Source organism: Nicotiana sylvestris, chromosome 2 (genome assembly GCF_000393655.2).
Source record: "Nicotiana sylvestris chromosome 2, ASM39365v2, whole genome shotgun sequence".
NCBI lineage: Eukaryota > Viridiplantae > Streptophyta > Magnoliopsida > Solanales > Solanaceae > Nicotiana > Nicotiana sylvestris.
This window is the reverse complement of record NC_091058.1, coordinates 105,258,953-105,282,334: the sequence shown is the minus strand read 5'-3', so window position 1 is coordinate 105,282,334 and position 23,382 is coordinate 105,258,953. Positions and strand designations below refer to the sequence as shown.

Here is a 23,382-nt window from a genome sequence, read left to right as displayed (position 1 = left end):
TTTGTTTAGAAGTAAAACAGGAAAATAAATTCAAAGTAGTGAGGAAAGTATTCATTTGTGCATAGTGAAACTATGAGCTAGCTTGTTATGATTGTGCCAGGGAGACGCATAATTTGGCGTAATGGAAAAGAAAAAATTAAAGCAAAATTCTAGTGAAAGTAATTATGATGAGAGATAGAAATTATAAAATTTTAGGAAATGATTTCATGGTTATACGATATGGTTGAGGTACGTTTGAACTATGCGCATGCATCTTCACTGGTCTTTCCAGCGATGTTAAAGTCCCTGTTCTAAGACCCTATAATTTTGTAAATATTACCCAAAGAATTTTTTGTAAATAAGAAATTTATGTTTTTATTGTAAATAAATTATTTTTTTCACATAATTAATTGGAAGTAAGAAAGGGTAAATTGGACAATCATTATTATGATACCATTAGAATTCATATTCCACACTATATTAGTATTCCACAACGGAAAACGCATGCAGAAATTCATATTGGAGGATTTTGGGAAGAATTTATTGATATATTACTTTGTTTATCTTTTACCTAGAGTCCATTGGGCTGGTATGAATGTAAATAAATGGAAAAAATTATACAATATAGCCGCTTTTAAAAATAATACCTAATAAATATCTTTTTTTTGTATATTAATATATAACTAGTATTAGTACCCGCGTGATGCGCGGATAAATCATTTCAAATTGCGATATATGTTGTTTGAATCATGTACAAATAACCTTAAAATATATATCTCTCAGATAAAAATTATATAATATGAGAATTTAATTGTGAAGCAGGATATGAAATTATTGATCAAATCTCGTAGTAGACAACCAATCTTTTTAACATATATTTGTAGCAACCTAACCCCTTGATTTTAGTACTTGCATTTCATTCCGTTGTCGATATTAAAGAATACTAAACATGTCATTGTGATCTGTCTTGTTCGAGCACATTAGATCATATTATTTTAACAAAATTCTTACAATCACTTTATTTTTAACAGGAAGCCAAATATGTCTTATTCATCACATCATTTTTACGTAAATTCTTTTTTTTGTTCTTTTCTTATAGTTATTATATTATTTAATATTTCATATTATCATACTATTATATAATTTTTTGTTAACTTATGATTAAATCAATGTCTTGCTTATTATCTTTTAATTAGTATGTGATAAAAATAAATGTTTTATTCTCGAAATTTGATATATTTTTATGCTTTTATCCTCTTATTCATAATATTTTAATCATTTAAATTTGTCAGTAATATTTTAAATAAAATTTAATTAATTGATTTTATCTATATTAAAATTAATTTAAAGCATAAGTATCCTCACACTACCTCTATTTTCCTTTTAATATACATTCTCTTCCCTACTATAAATGTTAATTAGTTTTATATTAATATTTTACCTATAACCAAAATAATATCATATTTTATTTTAAATTGTACTTTTAATTAGTCTAAAATATTAATACATAAGTTATTTGATTATCATATTCCAAATATATTGAGTTCTCTTATAATTAATTTTGTATGATGCAGTAAAAAAAAAATCTTTTTAGCTATAAGATAAAATTTAATTTTAATTTTCATTATTAAGATTACCAATATTAAAAAATTATTTTGTATTTTCAAAAATTTATTTAATCATAGAAAAAAAATTCTTAATTTTATGAACACATTATTTCTAAATATTGTAATAATATTTTTACTATCATTTTAATTATTTACATAATATTTTTTAAAAAAAAGTTTCATCTCAAACTCAAATAATTCTTATCATTTTATTTTCTAAACTGGACCACATTTTCAAAAAATTATGCTATGCATTCAAACTAAAACTAACTGCACTCGATTCAGATATTAATCATAAGTCTAAAATATTAATACATTATTTGATTATCACGTTCCAAATGTATTGAGTTCTCTTATAATTAATTTTGTATTAGATGCAATTAAATTTTTGTTCTTTTTTAGCTATAATATAAAATTTAATTTTTAATTTTCGTTATTAAGGTTACCAATATTAGAAATTTATTTTGTATTCTTAAAAATTTATTTATTCATAGAAAAAAAATTCTTAATTTTTTTATCAGATTATTGCTAAATATTGTAATAATATTTTTATTGTCATTTTAATCCTTTACGTAATATTTTCAAAAATAAATCTCATCTCAAACTCAAATAAGTCTTATCATTTTATTTTCTAAACTAGACCGTATTTTCAAATAATTATGCTATGCATCCAAACTCAAACTAACTGCACTCGATTAAGATATTAATCACAGAAAAATATTTTCTTAATTGTTTGAACATATTATATTTAAATGTTGTAGTAATATTTTCACTGTCATTTTACTTCTTTACATAATTTTTTTTCTTTTTAAGTTTTAAGATACAAATTTAATTTTGTAAAATTACCTATATTGGAAATTTATTTTATAATTTAAATTTTAATTTTTATTATTGTTTTATTTTTCATAAATAAGACTTCAATTTCGTGGTATTATTCATAATTTGAGCATTCACAGCATAGTTTTAAGAACTTTCTAATCTCAAATTCAAATAGTCTTTTATTTTCATTTCTAATAGTAAATTTCTAATAAGTTAACATAATTTTCCTATTTTTTTAATCTAATATATAGTCTTATTACGTTTTATATGGCTTTTCATTAACTCGTAACTTTATTTAATATCATTCTCAACTACTTTTCTTTAATAATATAAGATAAATATATAATTTTTTAATTATAAAATAAATATTTATTTTGTTTCAAAAATATTGCTCGAAAATTTTAAATTATTTAAAATTTAATAATATTTTTAAGTATTGTATATTTACTTTATTTTATTTTCTAAACTTATGATTTATAAATATCCTTATATTATCTCTAATTTATTTTTATTATTCAATATTTTTAGTTTTTGATTTTACTATTAGACTTGAGTTATGTGGACTTATATTATGATGTTTCTTATCATAATATAAAAAACTTTCTCATCTCAAATTTAAATAAGTTTTATACTTTTTCCTATGATAAAAAATCTTAGTTTTTTTTTCCTATTTATTATTTATTATTGATTTTATATTATTCAATACCTAATATTATTACATTGTCATGTGAATTTTTATTAGCCCGTTTGAATTTAATATCTATTTTTACAATACTCATTCTAATATAATATAGATAAAAATTAAAATACTTTCTCATCTCAAATTCAAATAATTTTTATCATTCTATTTTCTTAATTTGACCATATTTTCAAAAAATTATGGTATGCTTTCAAACTTAAACTAACTAAACTCAATTCAAATATTAATCATAGAAAAATATTTTCTTAATTATTTGAACACGTTATATCTAAATGTTGAAGTAATATTTAATTATAAAATATTCGTTTGCACGATTTATCAATATTAGTATGAGTTTATTTTTCTTGTTATTAAAATATCTTTTGCTGATTATTTAATTTTTCTCTTACCTTATAATTAATTTGTATACTTTATGTAAGATCTTATTTTGTTGCTTGAATTTATTTAGTTTTTAAACTCAATAAATCTTTAATATCTTAAGTAATTTTTAGTTTTATTTTATATTTTAACTTACTCCAAAGTATAAATAGTCATAGGTTATCTCAATTTACGTCTTTATATATATTTTTTCTATTATAGTTTTTAATTAATTTTTCACCTCCATATTTCTAGCTAACATAGAAGAAAATCTATGAGTGGATCAATATATAGATATTGATACAAATATACGTATAAATTCAAATATAGATATATAGATTAGATTTGTCTAGATCTATTTAGATTATGTATAAGATTCATTAAACTACCTCCATTAATTATGTTTCTATATATAATTTCTAATTATTAATGTTGTCCTAAAATTGCCATGTGGCTTCATTTTAGCTTGCCACTTGGCTTAACCACATGCTTCACTACTCTCCTTTTAATATAAATATAATATAGATTACAGAATATGCAATTCCTCATAGATATATTTGTGAAATATTAATTAGATTCAAAAGAATATCTATTAATAAATTTTTTCATTGTTATTCAAATAGAATCCAACAAATAAATTCCATAAAATTGCCATGTGGCTTCATTTTAGCTTGTCACTTGGCTTAACAATATGCTTCACTATTCTCCTTTTAATATAACTAGTATTAGTACCCGCGCGACGCGCGGGCAAAAATCATATCAAATTGTGATGTAGGTTATTTGAATCATGTGCGAATAACCTTAAAATATAAACCTCTGAGATAAAAATTATATAATATTAGATATTAGTTATGAAGAAGGATATGAAATTATTGTTCAAATCTCCTAGTGGACAACCTATCTTTTTTTTTATATTTGTATTGGCATAATCCTTAATTGTAGTACTTGCATTTCATTTTGCTGTCAATATTAAAGAATACTAAACATGTCATGTTGTGATCTGTCTTGTTTGAGCACATGAGATAATATTATTTTAACAAAATTCTTACCATCACTTTGTTTTTATCTGAAAGACTGAAAGTCAAATATGTCTTATTTATCACATCATTTTTATGCAAATTCTTTTTTTTTGTTCTTTTCTTATAGTTATTGTATATTTATTAATTAATATTATTATACTATCATATAAGTTTTTATTAGCTTAATAATTAAATTAATGTCTTGCTTATTATCCTTTAATAGTCCTTAATAAATATAAATGTTTTATTCTTGAAATTTGGTATATTTTTATGCTTGTAACCTCTTATTCGAAATTTTTTAATCATTTAAATTTATAAGTAATATTTTAAAATATATTTTAATTATTTTATTTATTTATTTTTATTTAATTTAAAGTATAAGTATCCTCACACTACCTCTATTTTTTATACACTCTTTTCTCTACTACAATATTTTAACTAGTTTTTATATTACTATTTCACCTATAACCAAAATAATATCATATTTTATTTTAAATTGTAACTTTGAATTAATTTATTTTATTATTATGTTCCAAATGTATTGAGTTCTCTTATAATTATTTTTGTATTAGCTGCAGTTAAATTTTCTTTCTTTTTAGCTTTAAGATGCAAATTTAGTTTTTAATTTTTATTAGTAAAATTACCTATATTAAAATTTTATTTTAATCATAAAAAAATATTTTATAATTATTTTGAACACATTGTAGCTGAATGTTGTAGCAATATTTTCACTATCATATTATTTACTTATGTAAATTTTCTTTCTCTTTTAGTTTTAAGATAGAAATTTATTTTTAATTTTTATTAGTATAATTGCCTATATAGAAATTTATTTTTTATTTTATATTTTATTTTTCATAAATAAGACTTCAATTTTGTGGTATTATCCATAATTTGAGAATTCTCATCATAGTTTTAAGAACTCTAATCTCACATTCAAGTAGTTTTTCCCTTTCATTTTGAATAGTAATTTTTTAGTAATTTAACGTAATTTAGCTATTTTTTAATCTGATATATAGTCTTACTATGTTTTATGTGGCTTTTCATTAACTTGTAACTTTATTTAATATCATTATCAACTACTATTCTTTAATATAATATAGATAAATATATAATTTTTTAATCATAAAATAAATATTTATTTGATTTAAAAATATTGCTTGAAAATTTTAAATTATTTAAATTTTAATAATATTTTTAACTATTATATATTTACTTTATTTTATTTTCTAAATCATGATTTATAAATATCCTCACATTATCTCTAATTTATTTTTATTATTCAATATTTTTAGTTTTTGATTTTATATATTAGACTTGAGTTACGTGGACTTACCCATATTATGACTTTTTTTATCACAATATAAAAGACTTTCTTATCTCAAATTTAAATTAGTTTTACCCCTTTTCTCTATGATAAAAAATCTGAATTTTTATTTTTTTCTCTAACTAGTCTTTATTTTTGATATTATATTATTCAATTCCTAATATTATTACATTGTCATGTGAATTTTTATTAGCTTGTTCTAATTTAATATATATTTCTATCACACTCATTCTAATATAATATAGATAAAAATTAAATAACTTTCTCATCTCAAATTCAAATATTTTTTTATCATTCTACTTTCTAAATTGGACCGCATTTTCAAAAATTTATGTTATGCTTTCAAACTTAAACTAACTGTACTCAATTCAAATATTAATCATACAAAAGTATTTTCTTAATTGTTTGAATAAAAACTTCAGCACTTATGCCGAAGTTTTTTGTGCATTTTGAAATTTTAATTGATGTTTTATTTTTTTGGTATGAAGTTTTTCCAAAAAATGATAATAAAATACATAGTGCAGGAGAAAAACTTCAGCTCCATTAGCCGAAATTTTTACAGATTAACTAAAAAACTTCAGCACCTGTGCCGAAGTTTTTTGTGCAATATGAAATTTTAATTAATGTTTTATTTTTTTTTACCCAGTGTAATAGAAAAACTTCAGCTTTTAAATAATAACAAAAAAAACTTCAGCACATATGCCGAAGTTTTTTGTGCATAGGTGTTTTAAATATTAAAACACTTATATAATGTTTTAATATAATTTTTTTAGCATATTTGTCGGATTAGAATATTAGAATTCATTGTCAAACAGATTTAGAATGCAAATTCAGCATATCAGTGAAGTTTGTCAAACAACTTCAATCAATCAATCAGAAAACATATAATTCAAAAACTATTTTGAATTCTGGAGATGAATTTGAATACTTACAATGTATTTGAATTTGAATTTGGAATTTGAATCTGGTTGCGAGCGGCGATCTCAGGAGAGACGGATTGATGGAGGAGATCTGGAATTTGAATTTGGGTATGCTTGATGCAACTTTTATATGTTTTGGAAGGGGTATAATGGTCATATTATTACGAATTTTTTATTAGTTGGTTACGAAATCAATAGTTTTTAAAAATAGGGTATAGGTTAAAAGGTGGCATAAAAATAGGGTACGGCTGCAAATCACATTATATCTAAATGTTGTAGTAATATTTATGTATAAGATAATTATTTGCTCGATTTATCAATATTAATATGACTTAATTATTATTGTTATTAAAATATTTTTTTACTGATTCTTTAGTTTTTTCCTTCCCTTATAAATAATTTGTATACTTTAATAAGATCTTATTTTGCAGCTTGAATTTATTAAATTTTTAAACTCAATAAATCTTTAATATCTTAAGTAAATTTTAGTTTTATTTATATTTTAACTTACTCCAAAATATAAATAGTCATAGGTTATCTCAATTTATGTATCTCTATATTTTTATGTTTTTTATTATAATTTTTTAATTAATTTTTTACCTCCATATTTCTAGCTAATATAGAAGAAAATCTATGAGTTGATCAATATATAGATACAAATATATATATATATATATATATATATATATATATATATATATATATATATATCTATCTATATATTGATCAACTCATAGATTTATTTAGATTATGTATAAGATTCATTAAACTACTTCCATTGATTATGTTTCCATTTATAATTTCTAATTATTAATGTTTTCCTAAAGTTGCCAAGTGACTTCATTTTAGTTTGTCACTTGGCTTAACCACAATGCATACTACTCTCCTTTTAATATAATATAGATTATATTTTAACTTACTCCAAAATATAAATAGTCATAGGTTATCTCAATTTACGTATCTCTATATTTTTATTTTTTTCTATTATAGCTTTTTAATTAATTTTTTACCTCCATATTTCTAGCCAATATAGAAGAAAATTTATGAGTTGATCAATATATAGATACAAATATATATATATATATATATATATATATATATATATATTAGATTTGTCTAAGATCTATTTAGATTATGTATAAGATTCATTAAACTACTTCTATTGATTATGTTTCCATTTATAATTTCTAATTATTAATATTGTCCTAAATTGCTAAGTTGCTTCATTTTAGCTTGCCACTTGGCGTAACCACAATGCATACTACTCTCTTTTTAATATAATATAGATTATATTTTAACTTACTCCAAAATATAAATAGTCATAGGTTATCTCAATTTACGTATCTCTATATTTTTTTTTCTATTATAGCTTTTTTAATTAATTTTTTACCTCCATATTTCTAGCTAATATAGAAGAAAATCTATGAGTTGATCAATATATAGATACAAATATATAAATATATATAAATATAAATATAGATATATAGATTAAATTTGTCTAAAATGTATTTAGATTATGTATAAGATTCATTAAACTACTTCCATTGATTATGTTTTCATTTATAATTTCTAATTATTAATGTTGTCCTAAAATTGTCAAGTGGCTTCATTTTAGCTTGCCATTTTGCTTAACCACAATGCATACTACTCTCCTTTTAATATAACTAGTATTAGTACCCGTGCGATGCCCGGATGGTACTTTTGAAGCATTACCCCAATCCCCTTTTAAATCTTCACAATTGGACTAATAGTTAGTGTTGCAGGTAAAGAACAATCCTTCCTCATTTAAAGACACTGACATAATTATCAAGCTATGAATGACCTCATCGGGTATTTCATGGAAATAAACCTTGCCGCTTTTACTGAACTACATGCTTTTACTGAAGTAATAAGATTAACGGGAACCTATAGAAAGTTCAAACATGAATATTGAACGTTTAAGTTTGCTAAATGTGACAATAAAAACATATAATTGATGGTTCTAATGGAGCAAAAGAGAAAGATATTCTATTACATTGAATAATGGGGATAACAATTTCTGTCTTTAATTAGCATTGCTCGGCCAGGCGATTCCAGTCACACCACACGCTCAAGCAAGCACTTAGTCTGAGCAATAAAATTAAACCACTGGCTCTCTTGTCTTAATTAAGAACTAAATATACTTTTTTTAAAAAAGAAAATAAAAAGGGAAATAACCTCTTTTCTTGGATTTTCCTTTATAAACAACTTGTTGGTTGAATTACACCAGAAGTTATTTCTGCAGCATTAGCACAAGAAGCTTGAGCAGCTGGTTGATTCTGATAAGTGAAATCTACATCTGACAAGCCTTCAACCATAACCTACACACAACAACTAAATTATCAATCATATCCAGTAAAAGATTAAAAAGGTATATCAATACAACTATTGTTCAATCAAAACCTATAATAGTAACAACAAACAACAGATAATCCCGACATAATGTTCCATTAAGCAGATGATAAAGAAAATATTTGGGGCATATTTATATAATGGGAAAAGTAAAAGAAGTCTTTCTAGCAATGTAAAATAACATGAACAGTAAAAATAATTGAGAGTGCAACATAGCTTTAAGAGATTTCATACCTTTGCTATCGCAGGAGTATTTAGCCCGCTTCTGATTTTGTATGCATATTCTGTTTATTCTTGCAAGTTTCTTCCCGTTATTTTCCATTTCTATGGGTTCTTGCAGCTTGATTTCATATGAGGAATTGGAAAGTATGTTGGAAGAGAGAGAGAAAGAGGGGGTGCTAGTCAGCTTTAATTTTTTTTTTTTTGTATTCCTTTTTCCTTTGGTTCATTTATTAATGCTATTTCTTTTCTTCTTTGTCAAATCTTTTTTAAAAAGTCAGGTCAAAAGAATTTATTATTCTTCTTTTACTTTATTATAAATTATAAATAAAGATAATAAAAAAAATAAAGACTAAATAAGCACTCACTACAAATGCAAACACGTGTTCCCTCTTGCTAGACACGTATTATTGCTCTTTGTCTTTCTCTCTTTTCTTTATTCCATGTCATGTACATTGTTTTCTTCACCCCATCTCTTTTATATCTAATAAATATTCTTAATATTCAATCAAAGAAAGAGAGAGAATCTGGAGAGTGTGTAGATAAAAGGAGCATTCTTGTTTTCTTACCAATAAGATTTTTGATATCATTGTGTAGATATTAGTTTTACCACTTTAGTTTAGTCTCCTTTCTTTCTCACATCAATTGTGTCATGCTGCAAGTTTTTCTGAATACTTTGCTAAAAATGCAATTCATAAATCCTGTTATTGTTAATTAGCTCCACATAAAATTGTGGAGAATGTTTCCTCAAATGGGAAAGGTATTTAGTACTATCTCCCTAGGCTATGATGAAGACTCAGGTTAAGACCTTTCTGTTTACTTTTTTTTCATTTTTTGAATGGGTGTTTGGTCGATTCATTATAGTTTGAGATTGTGAAGCTCTGTTTTATTTTGCCTTTTTTTTTTTTTACATCTTTGTGTATAAGAAACATCTAAATTATCTACAGCTATGACATAGTAAGTATGATCAACATAAATCCATTAATACGCTAAGTGAGATTGTGAAAACTCAAAATATTCTTGGTTCCCTAGCATTAATGCATGTCCTATTTATATTTGGATGGATCTTGATCAAAATATTTTTTTCATAATATTCATAATATGTTTCTTGATTGTTGCATGATTATTCACTTTCCAAATATATTTCTAGATCAGCGGTCTCATGCATCCTTGATTTCCTCAATTTGAAGGAAATTATGAATATTTTTGGTCATATAATATTATTCCTTATATGGTAATGTTTGAGCTACAAATATTTAAATTTCTAACTAATATACAATTGTATTATGCAGATCTAGTCTCAAGATTTGAAAGTTTAAAAATTTTTGTGTCTATAGTACAAAGATTATAAATCAAGATATGACTTATATTCACAAAACTCCAAAACACATGACTATTCAAATACTAACTTTACTATAGGTTTAAACATGAATTTTCTATCCATAATAGCATCAATCTCCAATGGATGAGAACACTCATAAGCAGCACCAGATGTCTAAACCAATGTTAGTATTAGAAGTGCTAAAAATCATGAAACAATCGAAATAAAATAACATACCTCTACTGCACCTTCTTTCAAGGTATCAGCAGACTTTTCAATGAGTTTTGTCGCCTCACGATCCCAAAGCAACAAAGAAATAGAGCCAGTGACATCAATTACTCGAACATGAAGCCTGTATCTGATAGCTTCTTTAAGTTAAAAATTTTAACTTTAACTTATGTTCTAATATTTTTTAATCCATTTATAAATTATGGTCAAACCTTTTCAGAGCAGAATGACCAACACGTTCATATTTCTTGCAGTAAAACTTATTTCTAATTTTATCAACTTTCTTCGAACATTTTTTGCACCCTACATATGACCATCCCCTTTCAATTTCTAAATTCACTATAGTAGCAACAATCCAGATTTGCCCTTCCTGTACATACTAATATTACGTATATACTTCCAACTGATTGTAAATTAAAAAGCTAAAAAATACTGCACCTAACCAAAACTAAATGTAATGTCATTCATTATATTTAGTAAGCAAAGAAAATTGTTTACGGAGCTATATTTGCTAGTCATAGTTTATCTAAAGAACATTTTACTTACCTCCAAAAAATTAATTAATTCTCTAATGTTTTTAACTTCCACATTCACAGCAGCTAGTTCTTCAGAAACAGAATAACTACGTTGAAAAGTTGTTTGACTAAACCTCTCAAGGTTAACTTCACGCCCACTTCCTAATCTCCATTAATCCAAATTTGAATTAGTTCTAAATATGCTAAAAAATTATGTAGTACATATATAAATTTTATATTATATATAAAAAATCTGGATATAAATTCAGCAACTTGTGGAAGATCAGGATTAATCCAAAGCTTCGAGGAATGCCAAGTATTACGCACATAATATTTGTCTACATATAAAATTAATTTTAATTTAATAACACACACACACACACAAATAGAATTCAAATCTACTATTACGATCCGAGTACCTTAAAATTTGCGAGCTTTTATTAGCTGCATAACCACTATGACACGTTGATTGGGTGATCCATCCAAGTGGGGCAAGATTTCATCTGCAAATTCTCCCCAAAATGTTGCTAAAATATTGTTCCTCCTATATGTAAAATACACAAATTAATAATGACAAAATAATAGTGATTGATTCTATAACTAATTCAATTCATGGTTGCAAGCATACTCATGATCCTCGAGCTCCAAGTTCATAAAGGTACTTGTTTTACCACCTTGGTTATACGATTCTACGTTACCATGACCAATAACTTCTCCTATGACATCTGCCACATTTAAATAATAGTTATGAATAAGGTGATAAAACATTCAACAAAAAATAGCGAAAGGTAAAACAATTACCGAATTGTTCATTTTCATCAACCTCAACTTGATTTGTGAGATGCTGAAAAGGCTTAAAGTTAAAAATATTCAAACTAAATTGTGGATCACTAATTTCATCCACACTCGTCCTATGAGAAAATGTCAGTTTCAATTTATGTTTGTTGGTCATAATTTTCAGATTGTTTGGTCCAACCATAAAGTTTTTCATAACATACAATCCCATTTCATGTATTTTGTTTTGAAAATAAGCATAGCAACTCTTCCAATAGTTGCATGAATTCGATCACCCTAAAACAAAAAATGTGAAAAGAAGTTAGTAAGGCGCATAAGTTGAAAAAAATACATCACAACTCGAAAAAAATAACAACATGTAAAAGAGTGTGCACCTTTTCATCTTGAATAATTAATTCGATTGAATTAGAATTTTCTGGTTTCTCGCGGTCTAGAATGTGCCACAATCTAACAACACGAACTTTCAAATTCCAACTCATTTTGGACATTACTATTTCGCTGATATAGTTATAGTTTGGAGCCATACTTTGGCGTTGTGTGAGAGCTAAACCCTAAGCAATTTAGAGAAGCCAAACCTAAGTAAAAGTTGCTTAAATAAAGATTTGTAAGAAAAGACTATAGTAGTAAATTAATTTATAAGGATCTTTGGCAGAAATTTGAACGTATGATCTTTCTTGGAAGATATAAAATATTTATTTAGATACAAAATTTATATTTAATTAATTCTTTCTTAAAAAAGAATGCCTACCATAGCTAAATAATACCTATATTAATGTATATTGTTCGCAAATAAGGTCAAATACAAAGCTTGTACTAAATGTAGAATTATTATTTCAACTTAACATTAATGTGTAAGGTACTTAAAATTATATTAATTGATTCTTTCTCAAAAACGAATTCCTACAATAATTGAATTAGACACAAATTTAACTAAAGATATTTACAAAATATTTTTGTGATTTGGACGTCCAACAGGTTCTCAAAAAAGAATATTTTTTGTTTAAATTTTAAAATATTTGGATTTGATTATTTTATGAACTTTTTTAGTCTATTTTCTTTAATATAATATAGATGTAAGATACAAAATATTTATTTAGATACAAAATATTAATTTAATTAAGATACAAAATATTTATTTAGATACAAAATATTTATTTAATTAAGTCTTTCTTAAAAATAATTCCTACCATAACTAAATTATACTTTCATTAAATATTTTTTCATTTATAATCCAAATTTTAATTAAAGATACTTACAAAATATTTTTGTGATTTGGACGCCCAACAGGTTCTCAAAAGAGAACATTTTTTGTTTAAATTTTAAAATATTTGGCTTTGATTATTTTGTGAAATTTTTAGTCTATTTTATTTAATATAATATAGATGTAAGAAACAAAATATTTATTTAGATACAAAATATTTATTTAATTAAGATACAAAATATTTATTTAATTAAGTCTTTCTTAAAAAGAATTCCTACCATAACTAAATTATACTTTCATTAAATATTTTTCCATTTATAATCCAAATTTTAATTAAAGATCTTACAAAATATTTTTGTGATTTGGACGTCCAACAGGTTCTCAAAAGAGAATATTTTTTATTTAAATTTTAAAATATTGGGCTTTGATTATTTTATGAACTTTTTTAGTCTATTTTATTTAATATAATATAGATGTAAGATACAAAATATTTATTTAGATATAAAATATTTATTTAATTAAGATACAAAGTATTTATTTAGATACAAAATATTTATTTAATTAAGTCTTTCATAAAAAGAATTCCTGCCATAACTAAATCATACTTTCATTAAATATTTTTCCATTTATAATCCAAATTTTATTTAAAGATACTTACAAAATTTTTTTGTGATTTGGACGTCCAACAGGTTCTCAAAAGAGAATATTTTTTGTTTAAATTTTAAAATATTTGGCTTTGATTATTTTATGAACTTTTTTGGTCTATTTTCTTTAATATAATATAGATGTAAGATACAAAATATTTATTTAGATACAAAATATTTATTTAATTAAGTCTTTCTTAAAAAAAATTCCTACCATAACTAAATTATACTTTCATTAAATATTTTTTTATTTATAATCCAAATTTTAATTAAAGATACTTACAAAATATTTTTGTGATTTGGACGTCCAACAGGTTCTCAAAAGAGAACATTTTTTGTTTAAATTTTAAAATATTTTGGCTTTGATTATTTTATGAACTTTTTTAGTCTATTTTCTTTAATATAATATAGATGTAAGATACAAAATATTTATTTAATTAAGTCTTTCTTAAAAAGAATTCCTACCATAACTAAATTATACTTTCATTAAATATTTTTTCATTTATAATCCAATTTTTTTATGTTGTCTTAAAATTGCCAAGTGGCTTCACTTGCCACTTGGCTTAATCACATTGAAAACTACTCTCCTTTTAATATAATAATATAATATAGATATAAATATACATATTATATATATTTTTATATATTAACTAGGATTATGATTATTTTTGACCGAGCGTAATTTGCCTAAATAAATTACGCAGAGCATGAACAATTTGCACCCAAATCTATAGAGAGTACGACGGGCGGTAAAAAGGATTACATTGTCGTTTGTATAGTGGTAGATCTAACCACAATAAACAAATAATTAGTAAAAAATAAACGAAAGTAAAAGGTAACCTTAAGAAAAAGGATTAAGGCAGATGTTGAAGGGCGTGTTTTTATTCCATAAGATATTAACAAGATTAGATGTATAAGTCGTCGGTGGATCTAGCTGTCAGAAAAATGGAAAAAAATCTCAAAAAAAAGGAGAATAACGTTAACAAGGCACGTCAACTTTCTCTTTCCAATTACTAGCATAGCCCCCTTGGCCCTTAGTAAATTACAATTATGGTAATTGTTGGGTAAAAATGTACGTACTCTAGTATGCTACTAGGTATTTTCGTTTTCTTTTTCTTTTCTATAAATCTATTTTGACGGGGAGTATTCGCTCTAATAAAGGAAAGGCAATTGAATCATAGTTCTTGCGAAAAAATTAAATGACATAATAGAATTTGTGATACTATATTCTATTCTTTTATTTTTATTTTTTTCCACCTACTTTTGCTAACTATATTGTGAAGGCGAGTTTCATTCAGCTTTTAAGATAACAAGGAGAGACTACAGAGTTAATATTTCTCACGTAATTCGCACTATAGAAGGCCCCCTATCAATTCAAGCCATCCAATAAAGTTGCTCATTACCAAAATAACACGTGTATTCACATGAAAATGAGATGATACCCAAAGACAGTATAAATTTTGTATAGGTCAAAATTTGGATGACCTCGACTACGACAAGGGATGAGATCCTTATGATACGGCGTCCTTTGGCCGTTAAAGATGGTGACGACTGACAACGGTTAGAAGACTCGAATATTCTCTATGCTATATCTTTTAGGGTTCAAGAGGGGGTTGTCCCTTAGGAGGGAAAGACTTTATAAATAGGAGGGAAAGACTTTTGGCTAAGAGCATCCATTATAATATCTTTCTACATTCAAAGTTGTGATATTGACGCTTAATCATTCGGTTTCATAACATCAAGAAACATTATTCATCTTATTCATCCCTTGCATCCTTCAATCTAGAGTTTATTATACTTGGCTGAGATTTACTTCTTCATCTTCTTTAATTGATTTAATCAAAAAGGTTTCAATATCTTTTGGGTCAAACAATTTGGCGCCGTCTGTGGGGATTTCTTTAGCTAAGATTTTAGTTTCATCTAGACTCCTGAAAGGGATAATCACCTCTTCTTAGCTTGGTACAAACCAACAATGGCAGGGAAAGGAGATGCAAGGCAAAAAGCAATAGTAGGCGTCACAACCAACCTCCTAGACACGATCAACGAAGATAGCAGAGAGGATAACGAAAATGAAACACCAAACACCACACCCGGGGGAGACGTTTCACCTCCCTCGCACGAGAGCGTGACTGTTTCGCACGAGAGGGAAGCCTCCACATCTGAAACAGGAGAGGCACCACTGACAGTAAGAAGACTGCTGGAAGAATGGCTAACAAGTACTCTGAACACCATACTTGATAAACCCGCCCAAAGGGATAACAGGAATGTTGCACATGCATATGTCACGGTAAACGCTGATGAGCAAGACGCCCTCCGTACAGGTAGCACTTATGTTGCTAATGACGCAGGCAATGATACACTTGCAACCGTTTTAAAGAAAATGAAGGAGATGGAAAATGAGAATAAGGCACTCCGTGACCAAATGAAGGAACACCAAGAGAGGGTTGACAAAATACCAGGCGCTCCAAAGTTGCTGCCAAAACGCGATGTTGGTCGATTCATCGAGCAACCATACAGTGAAGAAGTGCCCCTACACCATTCCAAAGACCTTCAAAATGCCGCCCTACTTAAAAATATATCATGGTACTACCGATCCAGAAGATCATATCATCCACTACGTTACAACCGTAAAAGGTAACGATCTTTCAAAAGACAAGGTACCATCGGTGCTATTTAAAAAGTTCGGCGAAACCTTAACAGGGGGAGCCTTGACATGGTACTCTCAACTACCGGCACGCTCGATAGCAACGTTCGAGGAAATGGCAGGCAAATTCGTCACCACCCATGCAAGAGCCAAAAAGGCAGAAGCTAGGGTTATATTTGCCGTAAGACAGATGCACGGCGAAGGACTCATGGATTTCGTAGCTCGGTTCAACAGGGTGAGAATGAGCTTGCCGAATGTGTCAGAAGGAATGGAAGTAGCAGCCTTCCAGAACGAATTAAACAGAAACGGGTCGAGAGCAATTAGAAAATTGCTAAGCAGGCTCATGAAATACCCTCCAACTACTTGGGAAGAAATCCATAATGCCTACTGTACCGAGGTACGAGCCGATAAGGACGACCTCAACGGTCTGTCCCAACGGCTGATGTCACTTCAAACTGAAGCAAGGAAAGATCGTCGCAACGACGGTCGAAGATATCAGTTGGGGCCCCGCCTCGGTCGGGAGAGGCATCAGCCCTACGTCAGGACGTCTGCCCTGCCTCCACCGTGGCGCACGGATGCTCCTCGACATACAACACCATATCGACACGAGAAAGGTATGCCTCCACTCCTATCCGCTCACAATTTTTGTGTTTCCCCTTCAGAAATAGTGTACGCCCTAGAGAAACTCGGTCCAAAGGTGCTATGGCCGCAAAAGATGAGGTCAGACCCCATCACTCAGATGTCGAGCGCTTTCTGTGAATTTCACCAAGAAAGGGGTCACAAAATCGAAGATTGCATAGGACTACGACAAGAAGTAGTACGAATGTTAAAACAGGGACATCTGAAAGAGTTGCTGAGCGATCGAGGACGGGCTAACTTCGCCCGCGGACGCGAATAAGCCCAAGGGCCTCAAAAACTGCCTTCTCCCGCTCGCACTATACAGATGATCATCGGAAGGGGCGATGGCGCAACAATCAATCATGTCAAGTTCACCACCACATATAAACTCAAACGATCAATCACCCATGAACGGTATGACGACCTCGAAGACAGTATCATCTTCGATAAATTAGATGCCGACGGTTTGTCTTTCCCTCACTATGATGCTCTTGTTATCACTTTATGTATTGCAGATACTGATGTAAAAAGAATAATGGTAGATGACGGGAGCGGTGCGTGTATTATCCATCCTCGAGTCCTCATACAGATGAGACTCGAAGACAAAATAATACCACGCTGCATAACACTAACACGTTTTAATAATGCAGTTGAACAGACTTCTGGAGATATAGTGCTACCAACCCTAGCCGGAGGGGCACCCTGGAAATGACGTTTCACATCATGAACCAGGAAACAACTTACAATGCCATCATAGGGCACCCGTGGATACACGCCATGCGAGAGGTCCCTTCTAGTCTCTATCAAGTGATCAAGTTTCCTACCCCATGGGGAATATTCAGCATCCGAGGAGAGCACCGCACCGCACAAGAGTGTTATCACATCGCCCAAGATTGCGCACACAGCTAACAACTCAAAGGAGCAAATGCGGAAGCATAGAAGTCAGCGATGTCGGGAGCCAAACTTGACATACAGACAAACGTTATCAAGGATCCTAACATCGTGGAAGCATCCCAGTCAACGATAGAAAATCTTGATCCTGTCCCGCTAGATGGCAACGACAACACAAAAAAGGCTTATATCGGGCACAACCTCTCGGAACCAGGTAAGTTTCATAAGTTCTTGACTGACCATGCTGATCTGTTTGCCTTTTCCCATGCAGATATGCCAGTATCCCAAAGGATATCGCCACACACAAGTTAAATGTCGACCCCTTTTACCCGTCGGTACGACAAATAAGGAGGAAGTTCAACGCTGCGATTAACGAAGCCGTCAGCGAAGAAGTCGATAAGCTACTCACAAATGGCTCCGTCCGAGAGTCAAAATACCCTCAGTGGGTCGCCAATGTGGTCATGGTGAAAAAGAAAAATGGAAAGTGGCAGATGTGCGTAGATTTCACGGACCTAAACAAGGCATGTCCAAAAGATTCTTTTTCATTGCCACATATCGACCAGCTCATCGACGCAATAGCATGACACGAGTTGCTAAGCTTCTTGGATGCCTACTCGAGTTACAACCAGATCCTCATGGAAGAAGAAGACCAGGAGAAAACCACTTTCATCACTCACCAAGGAACGTACTGCTATAAGGTTATGCCGTTCGGACTAAAGAACGCAGGGGTGACGTATCACAGATTGGTCACCAAAATGTTCAAAAGCCAACTTGGTAAAACAATAGAAGTCTACATCGACGACATGCTGGTTAAGTCGAAAAGGAAAGAAGATCATATCGATCATCTAAAGGAAGCCTTTGACATATTAAGACGGTACGACATGAAATTGAACCCCGAAAAATACGCCTTCAGCATAAGATCGGGAAAGTTCCTCGGTTTTCTAGTATCACAAAGAGGCATTGAGGTCAACCCAGAACAGATTAAGGCCATCGAAGGAATACCCAAAACACTGACCAGTAAAAAGTAGGTATAAAAATTAACGGGATGAATAGCCGCCTTGTCGAGGTTCATCTCCCGGTCATTGGATAGATGCCATAAATTCTTTAATGTATTGAGGAAAGACAATGTACTTCAATGGAATTCGAAATGTGTAGATGCCCTAAGGAAACTAAAAGCATACTTGTCTTCGCCACCCTTACTTGCCAAAGCAGATCAAGGCGAGTGACTCTTAGTCTACCTAGCCGTATCCGAAGTCGCGGTAAGTGCAGTTCTAGTCCGAGAAAACAAAGGTACGCAGTCTCCAATTTACTATATCAGCAAAACCTTAATTAATGCCGAAACAAGGTACCCCCACCTTGAAAAACTAGCTTTACCGCTAGTCATAGCTTCACGAAAGCTTAGACCATATTTTCAGTGCCACCCCATAAAGGTGGTGACAACCTCTCCTCTCAGGAGTATCCTGCACAAACCTGAATTATCGGGTCGGCTGGCCAAATGGGCTATAGAACTGAGCGAGCACGATATAACATATCAACCATAAACCGTAATAAAGTCGCAAGTGCTCACTGATTTCGTTGCCGATTTCAGCGCAGAGATACTGCCCGAAGTCGAGCAAGAAGCGCTTTGCACATAATCTAAATGACCCAACCTCTGGGTCCTCTATACCGATGGCGTGTCCAATGCGTCGGTACTAGGACTCGTACGAAGTCCCAACGGGCGAAGTAATTCGTCAATCTATACGATGCCCTAAAATGACTAACAATGAGGCCGAGTATGAGGCCGTAATTGCAGGATTGAAATTGGCCCTCAAGTATGGTGCTCGCAGGTCATCCTACGCTACGACTCTCAACTCGTTGTAAATCAAGTTATTGGGACTTTCAAGATTAAGGAGCAGAGGTTGCAGAAATACTAAACCGAAATCCACTAACTACTGCCAGAATTAATGCCGATTCGACCAAATACCCCGAGCACAAAACATTGAAGCAGACGGTCTCGCCAAGTTGGCAACAACAACTAAAAACATCACCAAGGAGAACGTGGTCACCCTCCCCAACTCATCTATAGACCAAGTCGAGGTACATTCTATAAATTTAACTTGGGACTGGCGTAATCGCATCATATCATATCTACAGGAAGGAACACTCCCACAAAATAAAAAAGAAGCCAAAAAGCTTCGAATACAAACGACCAGATACAGTCTCATAAACCACGACCTTTACAAAAGGACATTCGGTAGCCCGTTAGCCAAATGACTTGGACCAAATCAGACAAGGCGTGTGCTCTAAGAGGTACACAAAGGCCACTGCGGTGCCCATACTGGCAACCGAGCCATCGTTAGGTGTCTTATTCGTGCAGGATACTACTGGCCCACTATGAAAAAAGAGGTTGCGGAGTACGTCAAGAAATGTAAGCAATGCCAAAAATACGCCCCTATGATATACCAGGCGGGGGAACTCCTGCATTCTGTCACCTCTCCATGGCCATTTATAAAATGGGGGATGGATATCGTCGGGCCCCTCCTAGCAGGGCGAGGTAAGATACGCTTCCTTTTGGTTTTAACTAACTACTTTTCAAATGGGTGGAAGCAGAAGTCATCGCGTTCATCTGGAAATACATCATATGCCGCTTCGGCATCCCCAAAGAAATCAGTTGCGACAATGGACCCTAGTTCGTCGGGTAAAAGACGACTGAGTTTTTCGAAAAATGGCATATCAAGCGGATACTCCATCACTCGAACCATGACGGGATATTACTCTGGCACCAGCTCGAAAGTAACATCCCAATGGCTAAGGCCATCAACGAAAAGTGAGTTCGACATCACTTGAACCACGACGGGATATTACTCTGGCACTAGCTCGAAAGTAACATACCAATGGCTAAGGCCATCAATGAAAAATGAGTTCGACATCACTCGAACCACGACGGGATATTACTTCGGCACCAGCTCTAAAGTAACATCCCAATGGCTAAGGCCATCAATGGAAAATGAGTTCGACTTCATTCAAACCACGATGGGATATTACTTCGGCACCAACTTGAAAGTAATATCCCTACGGCTAAGGTCGTTGCTAACGAAAAGAGTTCAACTAAATTCACAACACAATAACATTTCAACAAAGCTTCGGAGTAATGTGACTGCAGCGAAAGTCATCATCAAACAAACCGAAGAAAGGAAACAACAACTCAGAGATACACGACCAAAACGACTTTCATTACAACAAATATATTACAAATATTTGTTTTTACAAAGGGCTCAAAGACGCCCTTACAAAAATTGCGAAGCAAAAAATAAGTACAAACCAAATACTACACATCATTTCCGGTGGCATACACGTCTTCATACCACGAGTCGGAGGCAAGCATGTTTGCATCATCAGAATTAATATAATTTTTATCAGGCGTGAGAGGATCGTACCCGCATGCCTCACGAGTTGCACGGGACTTGGCACACACATCCCGAAGCTCTACTTCAGACGCCCTCCCGTCAACATGAAGAGCCTTGTACACATCGAGCTGGGCTTCGGTGTGAACCCACAACTCATACAAAAGACGAGGCACGATAGGATCAGCTGAAGAATGATATGTAGAAGGCTGCGACCGTCATCGTGCGTCCTCAGATTTCAAGGAAGCCACTTGCTCGTTTAATGCAGATAGTTCCGCCTCCAACCCATGAATACGCCCCTCAAGTTCCGCTGTCTTAAGCGCAGATGTCTCCATATCCTTAGCCCGCTCCAACCTATAAACATGGAGGGAGTCTTCTGAAACCGTCGCCTCAGAAACGAAACTCACCCTCTCCCTCTCGGCGTGTGCTAATCTATCAGCATTTACACTCAATTCACCCTTAAGCTCATCGACCTCCGCCATCTTCATATCCAGCTCGGCAGTTAAACTGGCCACCTTTGCTTGGAGGTCGGCATTTTTGGCCACCACTCCCCTACTTAGCTCAAGCTCATCTTCCCTGGCTTTAAGGGCTGCCTCGAGCTCACTACTACGGTCAATGGCCTTCATAAGGTCCTCATCTCATTCCTTCAACTCCTTGCCCTTATGCGCCAATTGGCCCTCCCTCTACTTGAGCCATTCGCGGAACAATTGGAAGTCACAATCCTGCTTGTAGATGTCGACCATCGCACGATGTTTGGTGCGGTATTCTTGATACTTGGAAGACATCTTTCCATAAATGGCCGTCCTCCTCCTTTCCCGATGCTCACGCTTGATCTCCATGATGAGGGTCTAGCACGAAAAGTAAAGTTAAAACAAAAGGATGGGCCAAAAATAGTAACACAGAACCAACGACGAAATGAACATAAAGGCATTTACCCGTAGAGCCATGCCAAAAATGCTCTAAGACAACTCTGCATTACTCATCGCCCTAAGTGCCTCACTGTTAGGGGTAGCACACAAATGGGCAAAAACATATGCCACCTGATCACAGTTCGATAGCAAGTCGTAGTCCTTAGGAATGACTATATGTCAATCAGAACCCTCCATTCTGACCTCTGCGTGAGTGTGACACTCCAAAAACTCGCGAACATCCCCTAGTTCAACGTCCGAGCCCGAGCCATCGACCTCGGCATGTAAGCCCCCTCCGACAGTAGATGATGCGTGTGACGACCCGGCCAGTCATCTCATGAGTTACCACTCCGTTTCCCCCTATTTTTACTTCATTATGCTTCGTTATGCGTTTTTTATGTAATCGAGTTGAGTAGTTTGCGTTCGGAGTGGATTTGGTAAGAACTGAGACACTAAGTCTCTTTTAAGAAGGTTTAAGTTGGAAAAGTCAATCGGATGTTGACTTATAAGTTAGAGGGCTCGGATGTGAGTTCCGATGGTTCGTTTAGCTTCGGTAGGTGATTTATGACTTATGTGTGTGATCGGAATAGGTTTTGGAGGTCCGGTGTAGAATAAGGCTTGAATTGGCGAAGTTAGTATTTTGGCAATTTCCGGTTGGTAGGTGAGATTTTGATCCGAGGGTCGGAATATAATTCTGAGAGTTGCAGTAGCTTCGTGGTGTCATTTGGGATGTGTTTGCAAAATTTCAAGACATTCGGACGTGGTTTGGTTAGGTTTTTGATCGAAAACGTATTTCAGAAGATTTCTCAAAAACTAAGCTTGAATCCGATGTGTTTCGGGTAATTTGATGTTGTTTGAGGTGCTTTGATGATTGGAACAAGTTTGAATAAGGTATTGGGTCATATTGGTGCTTTTGG

The 23,382-nt window shown here is 31.3% G+C and overlaps 2 protein-coding genes and 1 long non-coding RNA gene across 3 annotated transcripts; all 3 read right to left on the bottom strand.

The window, feature by feature from the left end:
- Positions 1-8,713: 8,713 nt before the first annotated feature.
- LOC138886368 (uncharacterized) lies at positions 8,714-9,504 on the bottom strand. Its single transcript, XR_011405073.1, has 2 exons — positions 9,333-9,504; positions 8,714-9,067 (listed from the first exon to the last, which is right to left on the bottom strand). It is a non-coding gene; the product is annotated as an uncharacterized lncRNA (long non-coding RNA).
- A 1,206-nt stretch (positions 9,505-10,710) lies between these two features.
- On the bottom strand, positions 10,711-12,700 carry LOC138885362 (uncharacterized). Its single transcript, XM_070166306.1, has 7 exons — positions 12,551-12,700; positions 12,380-12,452; positions 12,044-12,106; positions 11,413-11,543; positions 11,079-11,236; positions 10,876-10,990; positions 10,711-10,812 (listed from the first exon to the last, which is right to left on the bottom strand). Exons 1-7 carry the CDS (start codon positions 12,698-12,700, stop codon positions 10,711-10,713), a joined length of 792 nt encoding a protein of 263 aa, XP_070022407.1.
- Positions 12,701-21,775: 9,075 nt separating this feature from the next.
- On the bottom strand, positions 21,776-22,183 carry LOC138885361 (autophagy-related protein 16-like). Its single transcript, XM_070166305.1, has one exon. It carries the CDS (start codon positions 22,181-22,183, stop codon positions 21,776-21,778), a length of 408 nt encoding a protein of 135 aa, XP_070022406.1.
- Between the last annotated feature and the right edge of the window lie 1,199 nt (positions 22,184-23,382).

What these genes read in the sequence shown, in the direction of transcription:
- LOC138885361 (XM_070166305.1), bottom strand. Translation starts at nt 22,183, where the DNA reads ATGAAGGCCATTGACCGTAGTAGTGAGCTCGAGGCAGCCCTTAAAGCC.
- LOC138885362 (XM_070166306.1), bottom strand. Translation starts at nt 12,700, where the DNA reads ATGGCTCCAAACTATAACTATATCAGCGAAATAGTAATGTCCAAAATG. An exon ending in AATTAATTAATTTTTTGGAG is followed by an intron (nt 11,237 to 11,412) that starts GTAAGTAAAATG and finishes TAGTATGTACAG; the next exon opens with GAAGGGCAAATCTGGATTGT. An exon ending in GGTCATTCTGCTCTGAAAAG is followed by an intron (nt 10,991 to 11,078) that starts GTTTGACCATAA and finishes TATCAGATACAG; the next exon opens with GCTTCATGTTCGAGTAATTG.